Raw genomic sequence first — 20,314 nt, forward strand, 5'->3', positions numbered from 1 at the left:
TATCCAATAATTGTTTTTAGTCTGTTCGTTTACCACCCAGAGAAACACTTATATCAGAATAAACCAGAAATTAATTCATAGGAATAATATATACATGATAGGATGATTCTCATGACTGGGATATAATGATCTAAGTATATAATTTGTTGAAAACAGGCAGAAGCAATAGAAAGAGAGGTGGTTTTTGCTATTCAGAAATCCAAGGGAATCAATTTGATTGTAGAAACCATATGTGAATGAATAAATAAAAATAGTACTGTGTTTGGTGTCTACTAAAGTCCACATAGCCACAGTGAAGGTGTGGGTGGTTTTCCAAAACATAATTGCAGAATTTTCAAAAGGATATGAAACAGTAGTGATAGAAAGGAAAGTAGTGATAGAAATTCATCCTTTGGGAGATGAATTCTGCCAAACACCATCTTATCAGGAAATTTCTGACTTGCCTTGCTGAAGTCAGAGAAAGGCACAAGATGAGCAATTACTCTTGTTTAATTGTAATAAAGAAGATACTATAGGTAAAATAACATGTTAGTAACAAAGACCAAGGCATCATTTCATACTTCACAGTATGAAGGCCTTGCGCCTTCTTCCTACCCGGCCTTGAGCAGCCTCCGTCTGGGACCTACTGCTGGGTGGCCGTGTCACTCGCCCGTTTCCTCTGCTGTCGTTGACCATCCAGCCGAGCCTGCCGAGTGCCAGCTGCTCCCTGCATCCTCGGCCGCCTGCCAGCTGCTTTCAGGAATGCTGGCAGGCGCAGCCGAATGAACGGACCCTCCTGCCAGGCCTGCTGACTGCCGGGCGATACCTGAGTCCTCGGCTGCCTGCCGGCTGCTTCCAGCAACCCAGGCAGATGTGGCTGAGCAACCAGACCCTCCTGCCAGGTTTGCCGCCGAACAGCTGTTCCAGAGTGTGGGACTGGACTTCCTTGGGTTTGCGAAGGGTGGTTTGGGGCGCGGATCCCCTGGTGTGGCCGGGTGCGGTGGGGTTGGGCACCTGGGGTTAAGGGTAGGGATTACCTGGTGTACTTACCTGGTTGGGGGTGGCATGCCGGATAGGGGGGAGGCGGGTTGACACACGCGCGTAGGGATGGCGTCTGGGGATAGCAGCAAAAGGAACTGTACGGGGGGAGGAGGGTTTATATGGATGTGTGGGCGGATGTTGGTCTGTGGCATGAGGGCGGAGCCCTTGTACCTGATGGCTATGTAAGCGTTGGGAGCGATGTGCTACCAACACTGACTTTGTTTCCACTGGAGCTGAATAAAGCAACTTCTGTTTTGTCACACGTTCCTGCTGGAGTTTTGTGTTTGCTTCTATCCGAGGACATAGTCGTGACAGTAAATCAGCATTCCCTTTGTTTATGCTGTTCACCTCTACCTTTTTGCTTAGGCATAAACATGGCAGAGGGAACACAGGGGGCTGCCCCAGTGGCTGATGAGGGAGAGCCAGCTGGAGCTGCAGCACCTATTGAGGTGGCAGAGCTGGGAGAAGCTCAGCCGGTGGTTAGACCTAAGGTACGGGACCCACCACTGGTAGCCACAGTGGATGATTTCCAGGAGGCAGGGGACCAGACCCATGAAGGGGAATGGTGGTTCAGCCCTGCTCTTGGCCATATGAACCCTAGTCAGGGACAAACAGTATGGCCAAAAGGCCCATTAATGGAGTGGAGAGAGCGACGTCTCACCCACGACAATGAGGAGGAGTGGAGTTACTCCACAGCGCCAGGCAGGCAGACTATGGAAATACTCTGGGACAGATTCAGTGAGATTGGATATCAAGAGCCCTTACCATGGCCGGTTCCAGAGGCTGTACACGATACGCTGCAGTGGTCACATACTGAGACCCAGCCTGTTCGCTCGAGGTAATCTCGTTTCCGGCTAGCTAGCCCACGGTTACAGATTCCGCCCGGTCAGGGTATGTCTCAGGGGAGGGGTCCTGCTGCTCACATCCCAGCAGCAACAGCACAAAGTGGTTCTGATGCTAGGCTAACAGCGGACAGAGGCCCACCCAGCAGGCAGCAAGACCATCCGGCACCTTGGACTGGCAGGCAGTGGGTCCCTGGGAGACCACTCCACAAGGACCAGGACAACAGATGGGTCCATGGGGGTCGGGTGTGGTTTGGGGTCTGCCGCCATTGCCGATGTCCTATGACGGGCATCCCGACTGCCTGGCTATGTTTTTGAGCCACGCCATCAGCCATCTGGACAGGTATGTCCCAGCTTACTCATCCCAGTGGGCGATGGTGGTGGCAGTGATGGTGAGCCTGCAGGGCGAAGCCGCAGCCTGGGCAGCAGATCTGTACAGTGACCATGCCAGAGAACTGGGTGATGCTGGTCTCTTCCTGGAGGCACTACAGGCATGATTCAAAGATGTCTCCCAGGTCCAAAGAGCCGAGGCTGAGGTGGTGGGTCTCCGACAGCGCAGCAGACCCATTGTTGACTATTTTCGTGAGTTCCGCTGGGTGGCTGGCAAGTTACACTCATGGCCAGAATGCCTTCTGGTCCACCATTTTAGGGCGGGTCTGGATGGGGCTCTTTGCAGGGCATGCATCGTCCGCGGCATCCCGAATTGACTACAAGACTGGTTCTGGGTGACAATAGAGTTGGACGTAGGGTTGCAGGAGTTCCGGGGAAGAATGGAGAGTGTGCCTGGAGGCCGAAGAGCCACTGAGAAGGTAAGAGAGGAAGGACAGAAACCCCCAGCTGTAACACCAAAGCCTTCCAGTCCGGCAACTTGCTCGTTGATCTGGTGCTTCCGTTGTGATCAGCCATGACATAGGGTGGCAGAGTGCCCAGTCCCGGTGCCCCGAGCAGTCCCAACAACCCCTGGAACATGCAGCACCACATTCAGGAGGCCCGTGGAATGGACACGAGCCGCACATCAGATGCTGGGCGAAATGCCCAGGGGGTCGTCCCAGACGGGCATGGAGACATCAACTGATGATCTACGACAGCACCGATGAGCTGGATGAGGATCCCATGGTGAGTGCACCAGTGTGTCCCTTTGCAATCCCTGTTGTGTTAGTGAGCCCACAGATGGGACGGAAGGGTGCATACCGGGCTTTAATTGACTCGGGTAGTACCTGCTGTCTCCTTAGCTGAACTGTGGTGTCCGAGGTGGGCATTAGGATGGAACAGTTAGCCACCCCACTTAGATTCCAGCAGGTAGACGGGTCTCTTCTGGGAGGGGCACCTGTTACCCATGTGATGGAGCCTATTTGGATGGAGATGGGGGAGCATTGGGAAACCCTTCGCTTCATAGTAGTACCCTCTATGACCGAGGCGGTGATTCTGGGGCTTACCTGGCTCAATAAATGGGGCCCGACGATTTGGTGGGAGGGAGACTATCGTCACCTACATATCGGGATGGGACCCCAGCCCCCAGTTCATGACCTCATAAGACCAGAAGGGAAAGCTGAGGGAGAGAGAGCAGAGTCTGGACAGGTACAGCAGAGTCTGGACAGGGAGTCCAGGTCCCACGGATGTACTCCGACCTGGCCGATGTATTCAATGAACAAGAATGTGACATCCTGCCACCTCATCGACCAATGGACTGCACCATTGAAATGGAGCCAGGGGTCAAATTACCCAAACCCCATATGTACGCTATGACACCATGGGAGATGGAGGAACTGCGACAGTATATCGATAAAAACTTGGAAAGGGGTTTTATCCAACTGGCTCATTCCCAGATAGCGGCACCTGTCCTGTTTAAGGAGAAGAAGGATGGCTCCCTACGTTTATGTGTCAACTTCTGAGGCATCAATGGTGTTTGTGTGGAACACCTGTACCCCCTTCCCTTGATGAAAGACCTGCTAGCCCATTTAGCAAAGGGAAGGATATTTACAAAGCTAGACTTGAGGGAGGCGTACTACAGGGTGAGGATTAAGAGTGGCGATGAATGGAAGATGGCCTTTAACTGTCCACTCGGCAGCTACCAATTCAGGGTTATGCCATTTGGATTGCAAGGGGCTCCTGCGGTATTCATGCAGCTAATTAATCAGGTGTTGCATGAGCATCTGTACTGCGGAGTTCTAGTATATTTGGACGACATCCTCATATACACCACCACTATGGAGGAACATGTTGTCCTAGTCAGACAGGTGTTGCAAAAATTGCTGCAGGCTTGACTGTACATGAAGCTACCTAAGTGTGAGTTCCACAGGGCCCAGTTGGACTATTTGGGGTACAGAATATCTGAGGTAGGGGTGGAGATGGACCCCAAGAAGGTTGAAGCTGTTCTGCAAAGGCAGGCACCAAGGACTTGTCGCCAGCTACAAAGCTTTCTGAGGTTTGCCAATTTCTATCAGCAATTCATCCCGTCCTTTGCCTCGATTGCCTTGCCTCTTCCAGATCTTCTGCGCACATGGCAAACAGCGATAAAGCCTCGTCCCGGGTAGAAACTAGCGTGGTCCACAGCATGTCAACAGGCTTTTGAGTCTTTAAAGGTCCTGTTTGCCAGGAAACCCATTTTGCTCCACCCAGACCCTGAACTACCATTCGTTGTGCAGGCGGATACTAGCGATGTTGCGGTGGGAGCTGTCCTTCTACAATGGAGTAGGCACAGGTCCCTACAAACATGTGCGTACACTTCCAGGAAGCTGACAAACACCAAACGGGCCTGGGCAATCTGGGAGAAAGAGGCCTTTGCCGTACGTTGGGCTCTTGAGGCATGGCAACACCTCCTGGAGGGAGCCAAAGCCCCATTTGAGGTTTGGACTGATCATAAGAATCTAGAGGCTTTACAGTCACCTAGACGCTTATCTGCAAAACATGTCAGATGGGCCCAGTATTTTTGGCGTTTCCGGTTCACCCTGAATTACATGCCAGGGGGGGGAAACTTTCTGGCTGACGCGCTTTCACGGCAACCATAGTACGACAGCAAAAGGGAGGAAGTGGTGCAAGTGATCATGCCCCCGTGCCAACCAGAGATGGCAGGAGCTGCAGCCCGCATAGCAACGGATGACCTAATCCATGACCTACAGAAAGCGCTCAAGGGAGATACCTGGTTGCAAGGCCATCCAAACATTTTGATGAAACGGGATGGGCTGGCCTGGCACGGGGATAAGATCTATGTACCCCAGACAATGAGACAGAGTGTGCTGTATCAGTGTCATGACGCCAAGCAGGGAGGGCATTTTGGGTTTTTAAAGACCTTGCATTTGGCACGCCGGCAGTTTTGGTGGCCGCATATGAAACGGGAGATCGAAGACCACGTACGGGGTTGTCACATCTGTGCAACTGCGAAACCTAGTGCGGGGAAGCCGTTGGGGTTACTCCAAACTGTGGCTGACCCTACTAGACCCTGGCAGGACATTGCGATGGACTTTGTAGTCGAATTGCCGGAGAGTCATGGCTATAATGTCATTTGGACAGTTATCGACTTATTCTCCAAACAGGCGCATTTTATGCCATGCAAGGAGTTACTGTCAGCTAGGCGGCTGGCATGGATGTTCATCACCCACATATACCACCTGCATGGAGTACCCTGTCGGATCATCTCAGATCAAGGGGTGCAGTTTACAGCTCAGTTCTACAGTGACTTTGTTCGCTTTATAGGATCCTCCCAAGGCCTCAGTTCAGCGTGCCATCCAAGTACCAAAGGGGCAGCAGAATGTGCAAACACCATGGTGGAGCGGTATCTACGATGCTATGTGTCATATCAGCAATCTGATTGGGTGGACCTGTTGGTGTTTGCTGAGGTGGCACGTAATAACACAGTCCATAGCAGCACAGGGATCTCCCCATTCAGGGTGGTGTCTGGCCATGACTTCGTCCCCATCCCTGAGTATGACCAGGGGGAGCCCCTCCCTTGCCAACCCAAAGAATGGATGAAACAGGTGGGGGCGGTGTGGGAGACAGTAAAGAGGGCTCTAGTGAAGGCTGCAGAAACGAGTAAAGAGCAGGTGGACAAGAAAAGGAGACCCTTTGAGCCCTTCTGGGTGGGGGACCTAGTGTACCTATCCACTAAATACCTACGGCTTCAAGTACCTTGTAAAAAACTTGGTCCTAAGTTCCTAGGGCCTTTCCAGGTGACACAAGTAATCAACCCTGTGACAGTGTGGCTCCGACTGCCCAGGTTTCTGGGTAAGATTCACCCAGTCTTTCACAGTAGCCTGCTGAAGCTGGCTAGGGTATCACCCCATGGACTAGGGGAGGGGGGTCCAGGGCCGGTACATGACAGCCATTTCGAAGTACAGGAGATCCTCGACTCTAGGGTGCAGAGGGGGAGGTTACAATATTTGATATTGTGGAAGGGTTATCCCATGACAGAAGCCTCGTGGGTGAAGGAGATGGAGGTCCATGCACCCCGGCTGATCCGGGCATTTCATCACAAGCATCCGGGGAAGCCAGGTGGGGGACGGGCGGAGCCTTCTGGTCAGGTGGATGATCATTCATGTGTAACCTCTTGTCTTCCAGGTGGAGCCCTGGTAGGGGGAGCCGCCTGTCGAGCCCCGTGGGCCCGACACTCCATGGGGGGGCAGCCTCGCGCGCCAGCCTTGCGTCTTCTTCCTACCCGGCCTCAAGCAGCCTCCGTCTGGGACCTACTGCCGGGCGGCTGTGTCGCTCACCCGTTTCCTCTGCTGTCGTCGGCCTTCCTGGTCGTCCTTCTACATCAGCCAGCCTCCAACTGCTTCCGGGACGTATGGCGTCTGCGTCTGCGCAGATGGACCATCCAGCAGAGCCTGCCGAGTGCCAGCTGCTCCCTGCATCCTCGGCCGCCTGCCAGCTGCTTCCAGGAATGCTGGCAGGTGTGGCCAAACGAACGGACCCTCCTGCCAGGCCTGCCGACTGCCGGGTGATACCTGGGTCCTCGGCTGCCTGTCAGCTGCTTCCAGGGACCCGGGCAGATGCGGCTGAGCAACCGGACCCTCCTGCCAGGTCTGCCGCCAAACCGCTGTTCCAGAGTGCTGGACCGGACTTCCTTGGGTTTGCGGAGTGTGGTTTGGGGCGCGGATCCCCTGGTGTGGCCGGGTGCGGTGGGGTTGGGCTCCTGGGGTAAAGGGTAGGGGTTACCTGGTGTACTTACCTGGTTGGGGGTGGCATGCCGGATAGGGGAGAGGCAACCCACACACGCACGTAGGGATGGCATCTGGGGATAGCAGCAAAAGGAACTGTATGGGGGGAGGAGGGTTTATATGGATGTGTGGGCGGATGTTGGTCTGTGGCGTGAGGGCGGAGCCCTTGTACCTGATGGCTATGTAAGCGTTGGGAGTGATGTGCTACCAACGCTGACTTTGTTTCCACTGGAGCTGAATAAAGCAACCTCTGTTTTGTCACACATTCCTGCTGGAGTTTCATGTTTGCTTCTATCCGAGGACGTAGTCGTGACAGGTAAATCACTTCAGTATTTTACAAAGAAAACCACATAGATAAAAAATATTAAATGGTTGACAATACGGCACTGGGTGATTTGGTTAAATAGTGTTCAACAAGCTACTGAGGTTTAGCTGAGGATGTTTTGAAGTATTAATGTATGATATGGCTAGACTAAAGCCTTCAAGACTTCAGGTTGCTGATGTCATACAGAAAACGAAATAATTTTTGAAATTTAGAAAAAAATTTAAAAATGCAAAATGCAAAGCTTCAGAGATATTGTTACATGGAATGTATGAAGCATGAAATTGGAAAAAAATCAACACAATGAAAGATTAAATGAATTGATGACACATTGACATCTTAGGCAACAGCAAATTGATATGCATTGGAATTGGACAGGCAGAAGATCATATGGTTTACTAATGAACACATGAAAAACAAAAAACAAATGTTATTGTTTTCATAATTAGGAAGAGCATAGTAAGACAGAATTTGGCTACAAAGCAACCCTTGACTAAATAATATAAATTAGTCTTGTAGGCTATGTGTATATATGTATATCAGCTGCTCAGTGATGGCAAAATGCTAGCAAGTGAGCCAAAACTACTCAGGTCCTGTTAGTTTTGTCTCCTCTAATAATAAAGTATGCATTTAATCAAGGAATTGTGGAAAAGAGGGTGAAAAACATGATTGAAGCTTGAGTTTGTTGGGAACCATCTCTTTGTTCTGAATGAGTCTGATTTTGAGGCCCAGATTGCATACCAGAATACAAAGGAGCTTTCTGATGGTCAGTTCTTTATGTGTTATTTTTGAGAAATCCCAGGGAATGGGTAAAATACCGTATGATACTGAAGTATCAGATGTCCGTATCTTCAAATATAAAAAAAGAAAGAATCCAAGGAATTACAGACCAATCAGTTATCAATAACCTAGTAAAATTCTACAGCAGATCATAAAGCAATTGATATGTAAGTACCTTAAAAACAACATTGTAAATACAAGAAATTGGTGTGTATTTGTCAAAATAATCTTACCTCACTTTGATTATATATATATATAATCTGCAGATGAAGCAAAATTTAGAAGAGATGAACTAAAATTAAACACAATGTTTATAGGTTAGAAAAATGCCTTGAAAATAATGGAACAAAATTTAACAGTGAGAATGCAAAGCTATTTACTTAGAAAACCAAACTCAGATTCACAAACATAAATAGAGGATATTTGGCTTGACAGAAGTACAGTACTTAAAAAAGCGTCTTGGAATAATAGTTGATCACAAATTGAGTAAGCAAACTAATCTGGCTGTTAAAAAGGAAATGCAATTTGTAGAATTTAGGTATGGGAGAAAACAGCATCTAGAGAATTACCGGAAGTAATTGTTCCATTTTTTTCTGCTTAGGTCAAATCCTATTTTGAGGATGTGTTCATTTCTGCACATCATGCTAAGAAGAGACATTCTTGGGAAATCTACAGAAATTAAAAATGATCCAAAGAAGGGCAACAGGCTGAATAGGAACCTTAGAACCCAAATCTTCTACAGCACGGTTGTCAAACTGCTGGCTTGAGGTCCGGTTTCATCATACTGAAGCCACGCCCATCCCACTGCCGGCAATGCAAAAAGAGCCACGATACGTTGCGACACGTCATGTGATATGGCGAGTTTGACACCCGTGTTCTACAGTGACAGATTGAAGGAACAGAAAATCTTTAGCCTTGAGAAGAAAAGATTGAGAGGAAGCAGTCTTTATATACCTGAAAGACTGTCAACTGAACAACATAGAGACCTAGCCTAGGGATAGGCAACCTTGGCTCTTTTATAACTCGTGGACTTCAACTCTCAGAATTCCTGAGCCAGCATGGCCGGGTTAGGAATTCTGGGAGTTGAAGTCCACGACTCATAAAAGAGCCAAGGTTGCCTACCCCTGTCCTAGCCTGTCATCATCTCAGAATGCAGGACTCGGAATAATTAATTTAATTATGGTTTCAAAATTCTGAACAATAAAAGCAAGTTTTCAATTTGTCAGCAAAACTCATTATTCAGAGAGGTGATACGCTCTTCTTCACAGGATGTGTCAAAGCCAACTGTCATGGTGGCTTTAATGTGGTTTCCTGTACTGAGCAAGTGGTTGAATTCAGTGGCTTAGATGCCCCTGCAAAACTACAGCATATTACTCTAAGCAACTCTATAAATCTTCAGCTCTCATTGGGTGGGACAAGAGTGTCTAGGAAGTAGCCATATCTTCACTAGTAGAGCAGGGATTTCACAAAGAAGGTAGGGGAGGAAAGGAGAGGAAAGGGCAGGGGAGAGGAGAGTGAGGAAGGGAGACCTTGATTACCTAGGCTTACTCAGAGTCAAGGCAGACTGGAGAAAGTGATGTAACTTACAGTGCATCACTCATCACTTCCTTATTCAGTTATAAATGGTGATGTCATTGGCTGTGTAAGAAAGTCTTTAAATTCTGGACCTTTCCCTTAGAAAAAGCATGAATTTGGGCTGCTGGTGTTGATTTAAGGGAAGAAAATCATTTGCATTTGGCTAGTGTTTAAGGACAAAGTGTTAGCAATGTAAATAGAAGAAGAAACATCATTCAGAGAAAAGATTAAGAGATTATGATAAAGATTGGCAGTTTGGAAGAAGAAAAAAATAGTTGTTAAAAATATTTACATGTCTAAAGTTTATGGAACTCACCAAGGCAACTCTACAGCTTTATATATATATTTTCCAAAGACATATTTTACATGGAACTACATAAGATAACCTTCCCCAACTGTGCTCTGCAGATTCATTGGACTTCAACTACATGACCTCCGGCCAATGTAGCTGAAACTGAATCCCAAACTCCCATTTGGGAAGATCGGTGTGAAGTTTAAGTGCTGAGAATGTACAGAAAAGAATGTTCCCACTGACTTATCACCATGAATTTAATCTTTCAGAGACTCTAGCCTAAACATCACAAAATTCATTATCCCTGAAGAGATGTGATCTTGAGCAATCCCTATAGTTTATAGATAGAAGCCTCTGTAGACATCTCAAAGCAGACTCTTTTAATCATTTTCCTGTGGTTTTTCAATCTATTTTATCCTTTGGGACCAACTTCTTAATCCAGAGCAGTTGAACTGTGAGACTGCTGGGACATTTCAATTCCTGGAGTTCTGAAAGCTCACTAAGGAGGATTAAGAAGCAGAGAACAATGACTTCCATTAAGACACTTTATGGAAGAATTCTCCTTAAATATTGCTGATGGCAGAGTTAAAAGGAGATACTATCATTCCCTGCTATATTAATTCTGTGACACAAACCAAGGTACAAACACACCCATTATAATACTATGAGTAAACGATGTCGCTTTAGAATTCTGCTCTACAACTTAAAGTGGCATGGTTTACTCATAATGTTATAATAGGTTGGTTCATATATCATGCTAAACCTAAACAAACTTTGTGTTTGTGAATTAGCCCATGTAAGAAGTCCAATTTACTGTCACTGACTATAATCCTTGCAGATAGAAAGCTTGCATGACAGTAGGTATTAAAAAATTGAAAGGAGTAGCATATAATCATTAACATCTGAGACCTAGCATGTGGAAGAGATGTGATACTTAAACACTTTGTCTTTTTTGCCACCAAAAAACAAAGTTGTCTCCAATCTGCCTCTTTTACATCTGCTCTGAGACTTATTTTTCATTAGTAATAGCAGCAGAGGTAAAGAAACAGTTTCCAGAATAACATGCTGTGTAATTTTTCTACAACTGTGCCATTATCAAATCCTATTTTTAATTTTTTATTGTTTTATTTGCTATAAGTAAAAAGCACATTAAAGGGGGAAAGATACATTGATATATATCTGAGAAAAAAAGAAAAATATCATCTTCCTCTTTCTCTTTTTTATAAAGCATTATGACATTATAAAGCCACTGATTAAACCCTAATAAGACAGAATTATATTAGTCCTTTCATCAGTCAAGGGCCAGATCAGTGTTGAAAGTAAAAGTATTTCTTTAGGGTTCTCTTTTTCCCCAGAAGTATATTTGCAACACCTAAAGTTTAATATATCCAAATTGCTCATAAATGCACAAATTCTATATTAATAAAAATATAAATAAATGATGGCTAAAATGAGCTATCAAAAGCTCACATCCAAATCGTATATGTTAAGATGCTCCAGATCTGTTTACATCTTCAGTATAAAGTATGGAAAGCCATCTTTCTTGAATAACCAAGTATCCTTTCCTGAAAAAGAATGAACCTATTTTAAAACAGACCACTCCAATCCTTTAGAGAAGGCCACTGAAAGTCTTCCCTCATTGCAAAGTACATGTGGCATGGATAAATTGACTGTTTTCCCTGTGGTTGCCTCCACATTCTGGAATACTCTTTGCTGTTAGGTACATATGGCCCCTACTTTGCCTATGTTCCAAAAATTAATTAAACTCGTCTTATTTCAGCAAGTTCAGCTGATTCATTAAGGACATCTATCTTGGTTTCTGCTAGGGATTATATGCCTGTGTTGTATTGATCTTGTTTGTTTTTATTTTTACGGCATACTACCAGAGTCCTTTGGAACTGGGGCAGATTATAATTTCTGAAATATACATAAATAACTATTTTAGGTCTTTTGATAATTTTCTCCTTATATTAAATTAAATGACTCAAGATGCTATTAATGCTAGTTCCAAGGCATTGCTGGCTTCAGGATATCAGCAGCCAAGGAGAGCTGAATCATTAGGTAAAGTAGTTTCTCAGGCAACAAAATTGTTAAAGGACCGCAAATTGAGGTGCTTATGTGTGTATATTATTTATTTATTTATTTAAAACGTGCATAGCCACCCATCATAAAATCAAACTCTGGGCAGCTTACAACCCAGTTTTTCCACCTCGTGCACTAACTTGACTAGCTTAAATAGCACCCTCTTGCAGCAAAATGGGTGGCAAACAAATTTAATAAATAAATAAAATAAATGACGGGTTGATAAAAAGCCCCATTTGCAGTTTGCCTCAATCTGCATAATATCTTGGATTTAGGCCAGAATCTTCTTCCTACATTTCCTGTAGATACGAAGAACATGATCTGACATAGTGCATCCTGAAGATCCCTCACTCAGCAGAGGTGCTGTCTCCTTATGTTATGTATTTAATACTATGTAGTCCCCTCTGCTTGTCTGCCTTTATAATACTTTCAATCATTCTAAATACCCCATGCAGAGATGGAGCTTCTTAACAGCATTTTATGTCAGACAGAGGAAGGAAAAATGGTGCTTTCAAACATTATTCTATCTTCACAGCAATTCTATCAGTAGGCTGAAATATGAAGATCATCTAGTCAGCATTCAGTGGCTAGAACTTGTCTTTCTTTACTTTTATTCTAATGTTTTATTAAGCTGATAATAGCCATGGGGATCATTATGTGGCTTGCACAGAAGATAGCCCTTCCCTCAGAAAAATTGGAAATGCTTTCTGCAAAAAAAAATAAAAATTAATGGTTCTAACTACTAGATTTTAATGGCTGTAAGGCTGGCATAGAAAACACATAAGGAAAGCAGGTTTTTTTTCTTCTGCACACAAAAAGATACAACATTTGAATTTGCAATGTGATGTATGTATTTCTTACAAAATAACACTGGGATTAGGAAAATAGATTCACATTTATTAATGCAATTTAAGCCATTTAAAAGAAACCAAATATTCTTATTAAGGAAATATATATAGTTTTTACTATTTTGATTCAAGGTGTTGCTATTATTCTGTACAATCATTTCTTAACCGATTATGAAGAACTTGTTTGGAAGTAGGCTGCTCTTAATCATACTGGCCTGTGTTTCACTTTCTAGATTCTACCAAGAAATTGAGAGATGTTTTGGAAGAGTTCCATGGGGACGGTATTCTGTCAAAATATAATCCAGAACAAGTAAGAAAACTTGCATTAGCTGTATTCTTAAAAGCCTATTGACAAAATAAACTAGCTGTGTAGATTTCTGTGTACAAAATTCTCAAAGGATCTTAATCACATTTTTAGGATAAAGTGGTTATTGAATCTTATGTAAGCTTTTTAAATTATTCAGATCCTAAACCAACCAAACTAAATGTTTCTCTAAATAAGCCTTTTTATCTGTCACATCAGTTTTTAAAAGAGTTGTGAGGAGATAAAGTGATTTTTATTGGCACCATAAAAAAGGAAAGTTTTTCTTGTGAGATGTGAAGTGATATTTTTAAATTGCTGAATGGGAAAGGGAAAGATGAAACCTCCTCTTCCTACACGGGGGAGCCTGAGTGCAAGCACCACCAGTGCCTGCCTTAAGTTCTTCTTAATTACAAGTTATTTGCTAAGGAAAGATAACATTTTGCATGTCTAGGGGAGTGAGAGAGGCAAGGGTAATTCATTTTTGTATAGAAATTCTCTCAAAATATTAATGAAAATCAAAAGCCAAGATCAGGCTGGTTTCCACCCTGTTGATTTTCCAGAAACTATAAAACTGTTTATTCTAGAGAACTTTCAAGAAAGATTTGTAATAAGTTGCAAGATCCTCATTTTCTGGTTCTTATATTGGTGTAGTTCATCTGCTTGTAGGGCTGTTCTACTCATAGGAAAATATTGGATATAATATTGATTTGTTTTAATCTTTTTATGTGGAGGGAGAATGTAAGCTACTCAGAGGCCATGTGAGTTGAGCAGCATAAAAATCCTAGTAATAAATAAATAAGGATTTCTAAAGATCTGCAGTCCATCTCTGCTTATAAATTAGCTCTACTGGATTTAGTGAGAAACATATCCTAACATTCTGCTACCTGTGTTTCCCCAAAAATAAGACTGGTTCAGGGTTTGTTCGTTTGTTTTTTGCCTCCAAAAGAGGCACCAGGTCTTACTTTTGGGGGATATCTTATTCCCCTCTAATACTGACAGCCCCATCCAGCTGGTCCATTTCTTCTTGGGATGAAGGAGCAGCTTCATGCTGCAGCTGCATTCCAGCCTGCATTTTGCAGTCAAGCCTTTCCGGAAGGCCTCTGCAGACGAGTACCGTGCTATGGATTCAATCCATAGTTCAGTCCTCAGCTGCAGATCTCTTGCAGAACCAAGCTATAGATTGAATCCATAGCTCGATCCTCGGCTGCAATGGCCTTCTTGGAAAGGCCTCTGACTGCAAAATGTAGGCCTGGCTGCAGAACACGCTTCAGAAGAAGTGGGCTGGCGAGTAGAGGCCTGCCTGCAAGGTAAGTGAGTGCGGGGTGCGTGGGGCAAATCCCCACCCCTCCACCCCCTAGCTTGATTTTTAGGTGTGTGACTCACCCCAAAACTAGGGCTTATTTTGGGGGTAGGGATTATATTGGGCCCACCCCCGAAAATCAAGCTAGGGCTTATTTTCAGGGTAGGCCTTACTTTTGGGGAAACAGGTTATTGGATGATACAACGGAGTTTTAACTGCTCTACTTGGAAATTGGAAAACAAGTAACTGCCTTATTATAAGCTGATCTTTAAAGGCACATTTAATTTTTAAAAATCATTACCGACTTTTAAATGTTCAAGGTAGAGAAGCCTATACAATATAGGAGTATTTCATAAAATCATCTAGTCAAAATGCATGTCATTTACAACATTTTAAAAGTTATTCCCACTGTTTTCTAAAGACATATAGAAGTGAATTACAACCTAATGAATAAATATTAAATTTGAGTATTATCAGTTCAGCAATATCTGAACTCTGTAATTGTTTTAGGTTAAACTGAACTCAGGGAAGTGAAGGAGAAGGAACAGCTATAATACACATTTTTCTATCATTTTTCTGTTGGAGGCCTTAATCAGTTATGCAGATCCAAAAAAGGAATGTCTTAAAAGTCTTTATCGGAAAAATCACACATCAATTTGAAATACATCAAATATTTAATTTTAAGAATATCATGTGGTAATAAAAACTAACAGTAAACTAAATTTGTATCAGTGGATATTGTCTGTTCTGAAGAAATCACTAGATCCAAGAATAAGTTCCTGTAATCAGTATATCTGATAAAGAAATTGCTTCATTTTGATAGAAATAGTTTTCAATGTAACGTAGTGAAATATTGCTTAAATTATTCCTTGTTGCACTTAATTACTTAAAGCAAAGGTGTTCTACCATATGTTGAAACTGGAGGTAGATCAACCAGTAACACAGGTCACAATATATGCTTAATAATATGTTAGTGTTATATGCTGGGCAATGTAGGAGTTAGACCAAAGTTTCCTAAATAGTAAAAAATTAATACTCACTTATATTGCAGTCCTGGGAGTAAGCCCCACTGGACTTCTTTCTGAATAACCTCATGAAAAATTTCTCTGTTTGTTGCAGATCCAGTTCTATAATAGGCAGAGTATGAAATATACCTTTGATGGGAAATAATGAGGGGCAGGGAACAATGGCAAGGTCCCTGAGGGGCATACAACCTACCTTCCACCATATAAATTCCAGTTAAGATTCTAAACTCTCCCCTCACATCAGATCCAGGTGTTAGTCTGGAATGAAGAGAGGTACTGTGTTGTTCGTCACCTGGTCAGAAAATCGGTCTTAAGGAGCACACTCTTTTATCAACCCTAATTAAACTCAGATAGTTGCTAATGAGAATAAACAGAGATAATCTATATTCTGTTCAAAGCTCTTTGGTAGCAGTCCTAAATACAAATAGAACACAGAGACAGACAGACAGACAGACAGACAGACAGACAGACAGAAACACACACACACACACACACACACACACACACACACGTATCTCTTTAAATCCTTTGAACAGAAAGCTCTTCCTTAGAGAACTTTTTGTCTACCTATCAGCTATTTGCAAATTTCACAAGCCAAAGATCTCATCCAAAATCTTCTGCCTAGAACATGTCTTTTCATCTGATGGTGAAGTTTGAAATAGGGATACTTAAGAACAATGTATTCTCCCAAGTGCCTTCTATGGTGATAAACCTGGGGAAGAACTTCAGTCTAATCCTTCCTGGAAACCTGAACTGTCTTTGTCCAATGGAGTAGCTTCTTGTTCAATGCTTCGTCACTCAACTTTGCTTTGTCTTTCTCTGCTCTTTATTCCCTCAGAAGCAAGACACTTTGAACCAAGTAAGACTTGTTTTCCAACTCAGGCTCTGATGTGATGTGCTATTTGTTGCTTTGTATGGTTGCTTTGGCATAAACTAAGATTTCCCTCAAATTATCTAAATTTATATTTATGATAAGAAATTTAAATCTGCACATTATTAAACCGAAAAAACTAAACAAAATTGCTTATCCTGGAGAGCAATAAATCATTAGGGAGAAAATAAAATCTAATGCTTAAAATTCAAAACAGCCCAACTAGAATGAATCTATAGTAGCCATAAAATACTACAGGAAGAAAATTAAGAAAAATGTCTATTTGAAAGAGAATGGAATATATTGTCAAGGGGAAAAGTCATGGCTGGTAAAGATGCTCCAAGCTGAATTCTGTGTACCAGGGCATTGGGCCTGACTTGTTCTCTATTCACCCAAGCCACAAATAATATAAAAAAATTGAGTTTTATCAGAAAACTTTTTAGGAACAAGTTAATTGATAAGGAAGATAAAGAGTCAGTGGAATTTTTTGCAGTGTTATATGATATCATAGCATATAGCATATTAGTCCAGTTATTTGGGCAACTGAATAGAGTAGTGACAGCAATGCTTGTTAACTGTTGTTAATCGCTTTGGTTAAATGTTGCAGGGAATATAATAGGTTTGCTACAGAATTATGAATTATAGCTAACAATTCACAGAATGCAAAACTAAGAGCTGGCAAGAGCAAGTTTTTCTCAGCTCTGTTGTTACCTTTGATCTCTTCTGCTTCCTCACTTATGGCTGCCCCAGTTGTTTTTAAACAACTTTTATTATAAAGTCACTATGAAAATTGTGAGCTTCATGTTAACCACTGTCCGTCTTCCATCAGTTACCTCAGAGTTCAGCATAGTAGAAAGCTCTCAAGAGTCCCAGCAATTAAATGTAGGCAAGGTGTCCTTGTTTGCCAGATGGCAAGCAGGACAATGAACAGAACTGGGTAAATCTGAAGTGTGTGTGTGTGTGTGTGTGTGTGTGTGTGTGTGTGTGTGTGTGTGTGTGTGTCCCCTCTTGGACTAAGATCAAATACTTCTTCAGCCAAGCCCATTCTACCAATGTCACTAAGAAGATTTCAATACATTTGCCAGGATTACTTCCAAAAGCTTATGCTAAATGCTTTGCCTTTTGTGGCGATGCTCAAAGAACTTTAGTTGTGTTGCTTATTGAGGTTCTGCCTTCACCGCTGCAACTGTTGTTCTGCATATATGCATGTAACCCTGATTTCAATATGCATGTAAGAAATTTATTACTGTGCTTCCTTGTGGCATACTTAAGTATACTTTGTATTCCTGAAATATAATGCTAATTACATGCATTATAGTACATAGGAAAGAGATTACATATCGGTATACAGGTAAGATGTAGCTCTAATGAATACCTGTAGATGAATGTGTTCATGATCCATGGGCTTTCTTCAAAAATCACCAGATAGACCTCAGTGAATATCTGTTCTGTGCATAAAGTTATTTTCTTAAAACTTAAATGCATTTTTTCTTTCTTTCTAACAAACCTTTCTTCAGTGAAGAAAGTGCTCAAAGTACACCACCAACTGGTCTCCAATACACACACACACACACACACACACACACACACACACACCATATTTTAAATGCCAACATATTCATAAGGCAGTAGTGTCTACATGGCTTTTCAAATAACAAGGAGAACCTTTGTCCAAATTAACCCCCAAATCCAGGAGATTAAAAATTGCATTGATCACATATAATTCCATGCTTTATTCCAGATACCTTTCCCAACAACTTATTGACCCACCTACAATGTCTAATGACAGAGTTCTTGATCTATTTTCACTGTGTAGAAACCAATATCTTAACAGTTGTATTTATTTGTTTCTTCCTTGATTTTTTTCCCTTCTATCCTTCCTTCGTCAGGCTCCTCAATTGAGACCCTCAATTTAAAATGAGGAGGAAATGTAACTGGTAAGATTTCTAATGTTTAAAAATTCATTAAAAAAACACTTGTGTCTTTTACTTCCCTCTCTTCCTGTTAGCCTATTGACTATGAGGGGTTCCAGCTCTTTATGAGAACATATCTGGAGGTGGATATTCCAGAAGAGCTCTGTGAGCACCTCTTCATGTCCTTCAAAAGAAAAGTTGGCCAGTGTTCTCTTGAGAACCAGCAGCAAAGTTCCAGTATTTCACAGCTTGGTAAGCCATATGCTTTCTTTGCTGCTTCAGTTCTCACAAGTGTGGAAATGGCTGACAGTGGAATATTTTGAGTTGTCTTTATGGGCAGGTTAGTTTCCCTAAAAGAATAAATGGGCTCTACCACTAAATGATGCAGTGTATAGTACCTTCTGCTTAGAGTTCCATTACTCTCTTTCTAGGATATTCTGTTCTATTTACTTTCTTTGAATTTGCTGTTTCATTCTATGGCCCCTAATCCTCACTGGGCTGTGTTTCTCCCCCGATTTCTTTTTCATCTAAAAAACCTTTTCGTAGATACCATCCACATTCAGCATTCATGGACTATTTTTGTGCAGCGGTGTTATGGTACGTTAAATTAATGTGATTTGAATTGTGAACTGAACACATAATTCAATAATCATTTTTAATCACATATTAGGTTCAGATGCAGGGGCTTGAGCCACATATCTCTGATTTTGTTTTAATTAACTCCTTTTTAGTGCTCATATAAAAGAGAAGGTCTGTGGGAGAGGCATTCATTCATTCCACCTGTTTCTCTAAATAATGCTTTTTTTATCAACTATAGATCAGTTTTCAAAATAGCAACATAAATGGAGTATGGAAGGTAGTTGGTGTCAGCACAAAAGGAGATAAGCTTTTCCTGTGCAGTTAATATAAATGGGATTAAAATAAAATAAAAATAATAAAAATAATATTGTCTGTTGGGAAGGGGGGCTTCACTGGCCTACTGAAAGGGGAGGAGAAGGATGAAACCTCTTTTCTTGCACACTGGAGCCTGAATGCAAATAACTACCAGTGACTGCTCTTAAATTCTTTTAAACAATCATTGTGGCTCAACTGCACAGCCGTGTTGATGTTGGTCTTAAAATGGCCACCTCAGCATTTCTTTTACTACACCGCAGCAAATGGCAAGTTAATTTCTGAGTAGGGAAAAAACAAGAAAGTTTGAGGAAACCCTGAACCAAACTGAGATTGACAGGAAGAGGGGAAAGGAATCAAAACAGTAACAGAAAAAAACAGCCATCTATTCATTTTCCCACCTTTACGTGTAGAGTTTCCACCTCTATCAGGAGTTATGGAGAGGAGTAGCTGCCACCTGTGAACTCCATCGCCCTGACAAATATCATGCACCCATCCCAGTCTTCCCTTTTCCAAATACTCCTACTGCTATTCCCATGATGGGGCCAAGCCAGGCACAATCTTGGTTGTGGCACTTCCTTTTGTCTCTCCACATAGTCAGCAGCTGTGCCCAGTTTAGGAGCAAGCAGCAGTGTCCTGCTTTGCCTCATAATGTGCTAAGTTATGCTTCCCCACAGTTGATTGGGCTGAAATTGTTTCTGCAGCAGTGTTTGTAAGGCTAAAGCAAACCAGTAAATACTTGCAGTTCTATATTCTGCCTAAATATTTGTGAGCCTTTTGTGGAATAAAAGTAGAACGTGCAATTGCTATTGTAACTTTTGCAATGAATACTGATCAATTGATGGCAAGTGCCCATTGTTAAAGTATGTCTACGTTCTTATGTTTCTTTTATGTATTCAGAATCCAAGACTCTTGATACAGGTATATCCATCCAGACAGAAGTTGCTTGTGCTCCTGTTACAGGTATCCAATATAAATGCTTTTAAGAGCTGCACAATATTTCAAGTTTAATAAGGAGCTTTATGGGCACCATCAAGCTGAGTTCTATTCAACATTAGTTCCAACACTTTGTTGTCACTTTATGCTGTAAAAACAA

At 42.7% G+C, this 20,314-nt stretch overlaps 1 protein-coding gene across 1 annotated transcript in view; it reads left to right on the forward strand.

Moving 5' to 3' along the window:
* DGKG (diacylglycerol kinase gamma) overlaps positions 1–20,314 on the forward strand; it is a gene marked incomplete at its 3' end in the record, with an annotated part of 89,437 nt that overhangs the window by 1,113 nt on the left and 68,010 nt on the right. Inside the window, exons 2-5 of the mRNA XM_081329806.1 lie at positions 13,148–13,224; positions 16,382–16,402; positions 18,423–18,579; positions 20,119–20,181. Of these exons, the coding sequence (XP_081185932.1) occupies positions 13,148–13,224; positions 16,382–16,402; positions 18,423–18,579; positions 20,119–20,181 (318 nt within the window). The remainder of the gene's footprint in view (positions 1–13,147; positions 13,225–16,381; positions 16,403–18,422; positions 18,580–20,118; positions 20,182–20,314) is intronic.

Source organism: Vipera berus, assembly GCF_964194415.1.
Source record: "Vipera berus genome assembly, chromosome: 5".
NCBI classification, from domain to species: Eukaryota; Metazoa; Chordata; class Lepidosauria; order Squamata; family Viperidae; genus Vipera; species Vipera berus.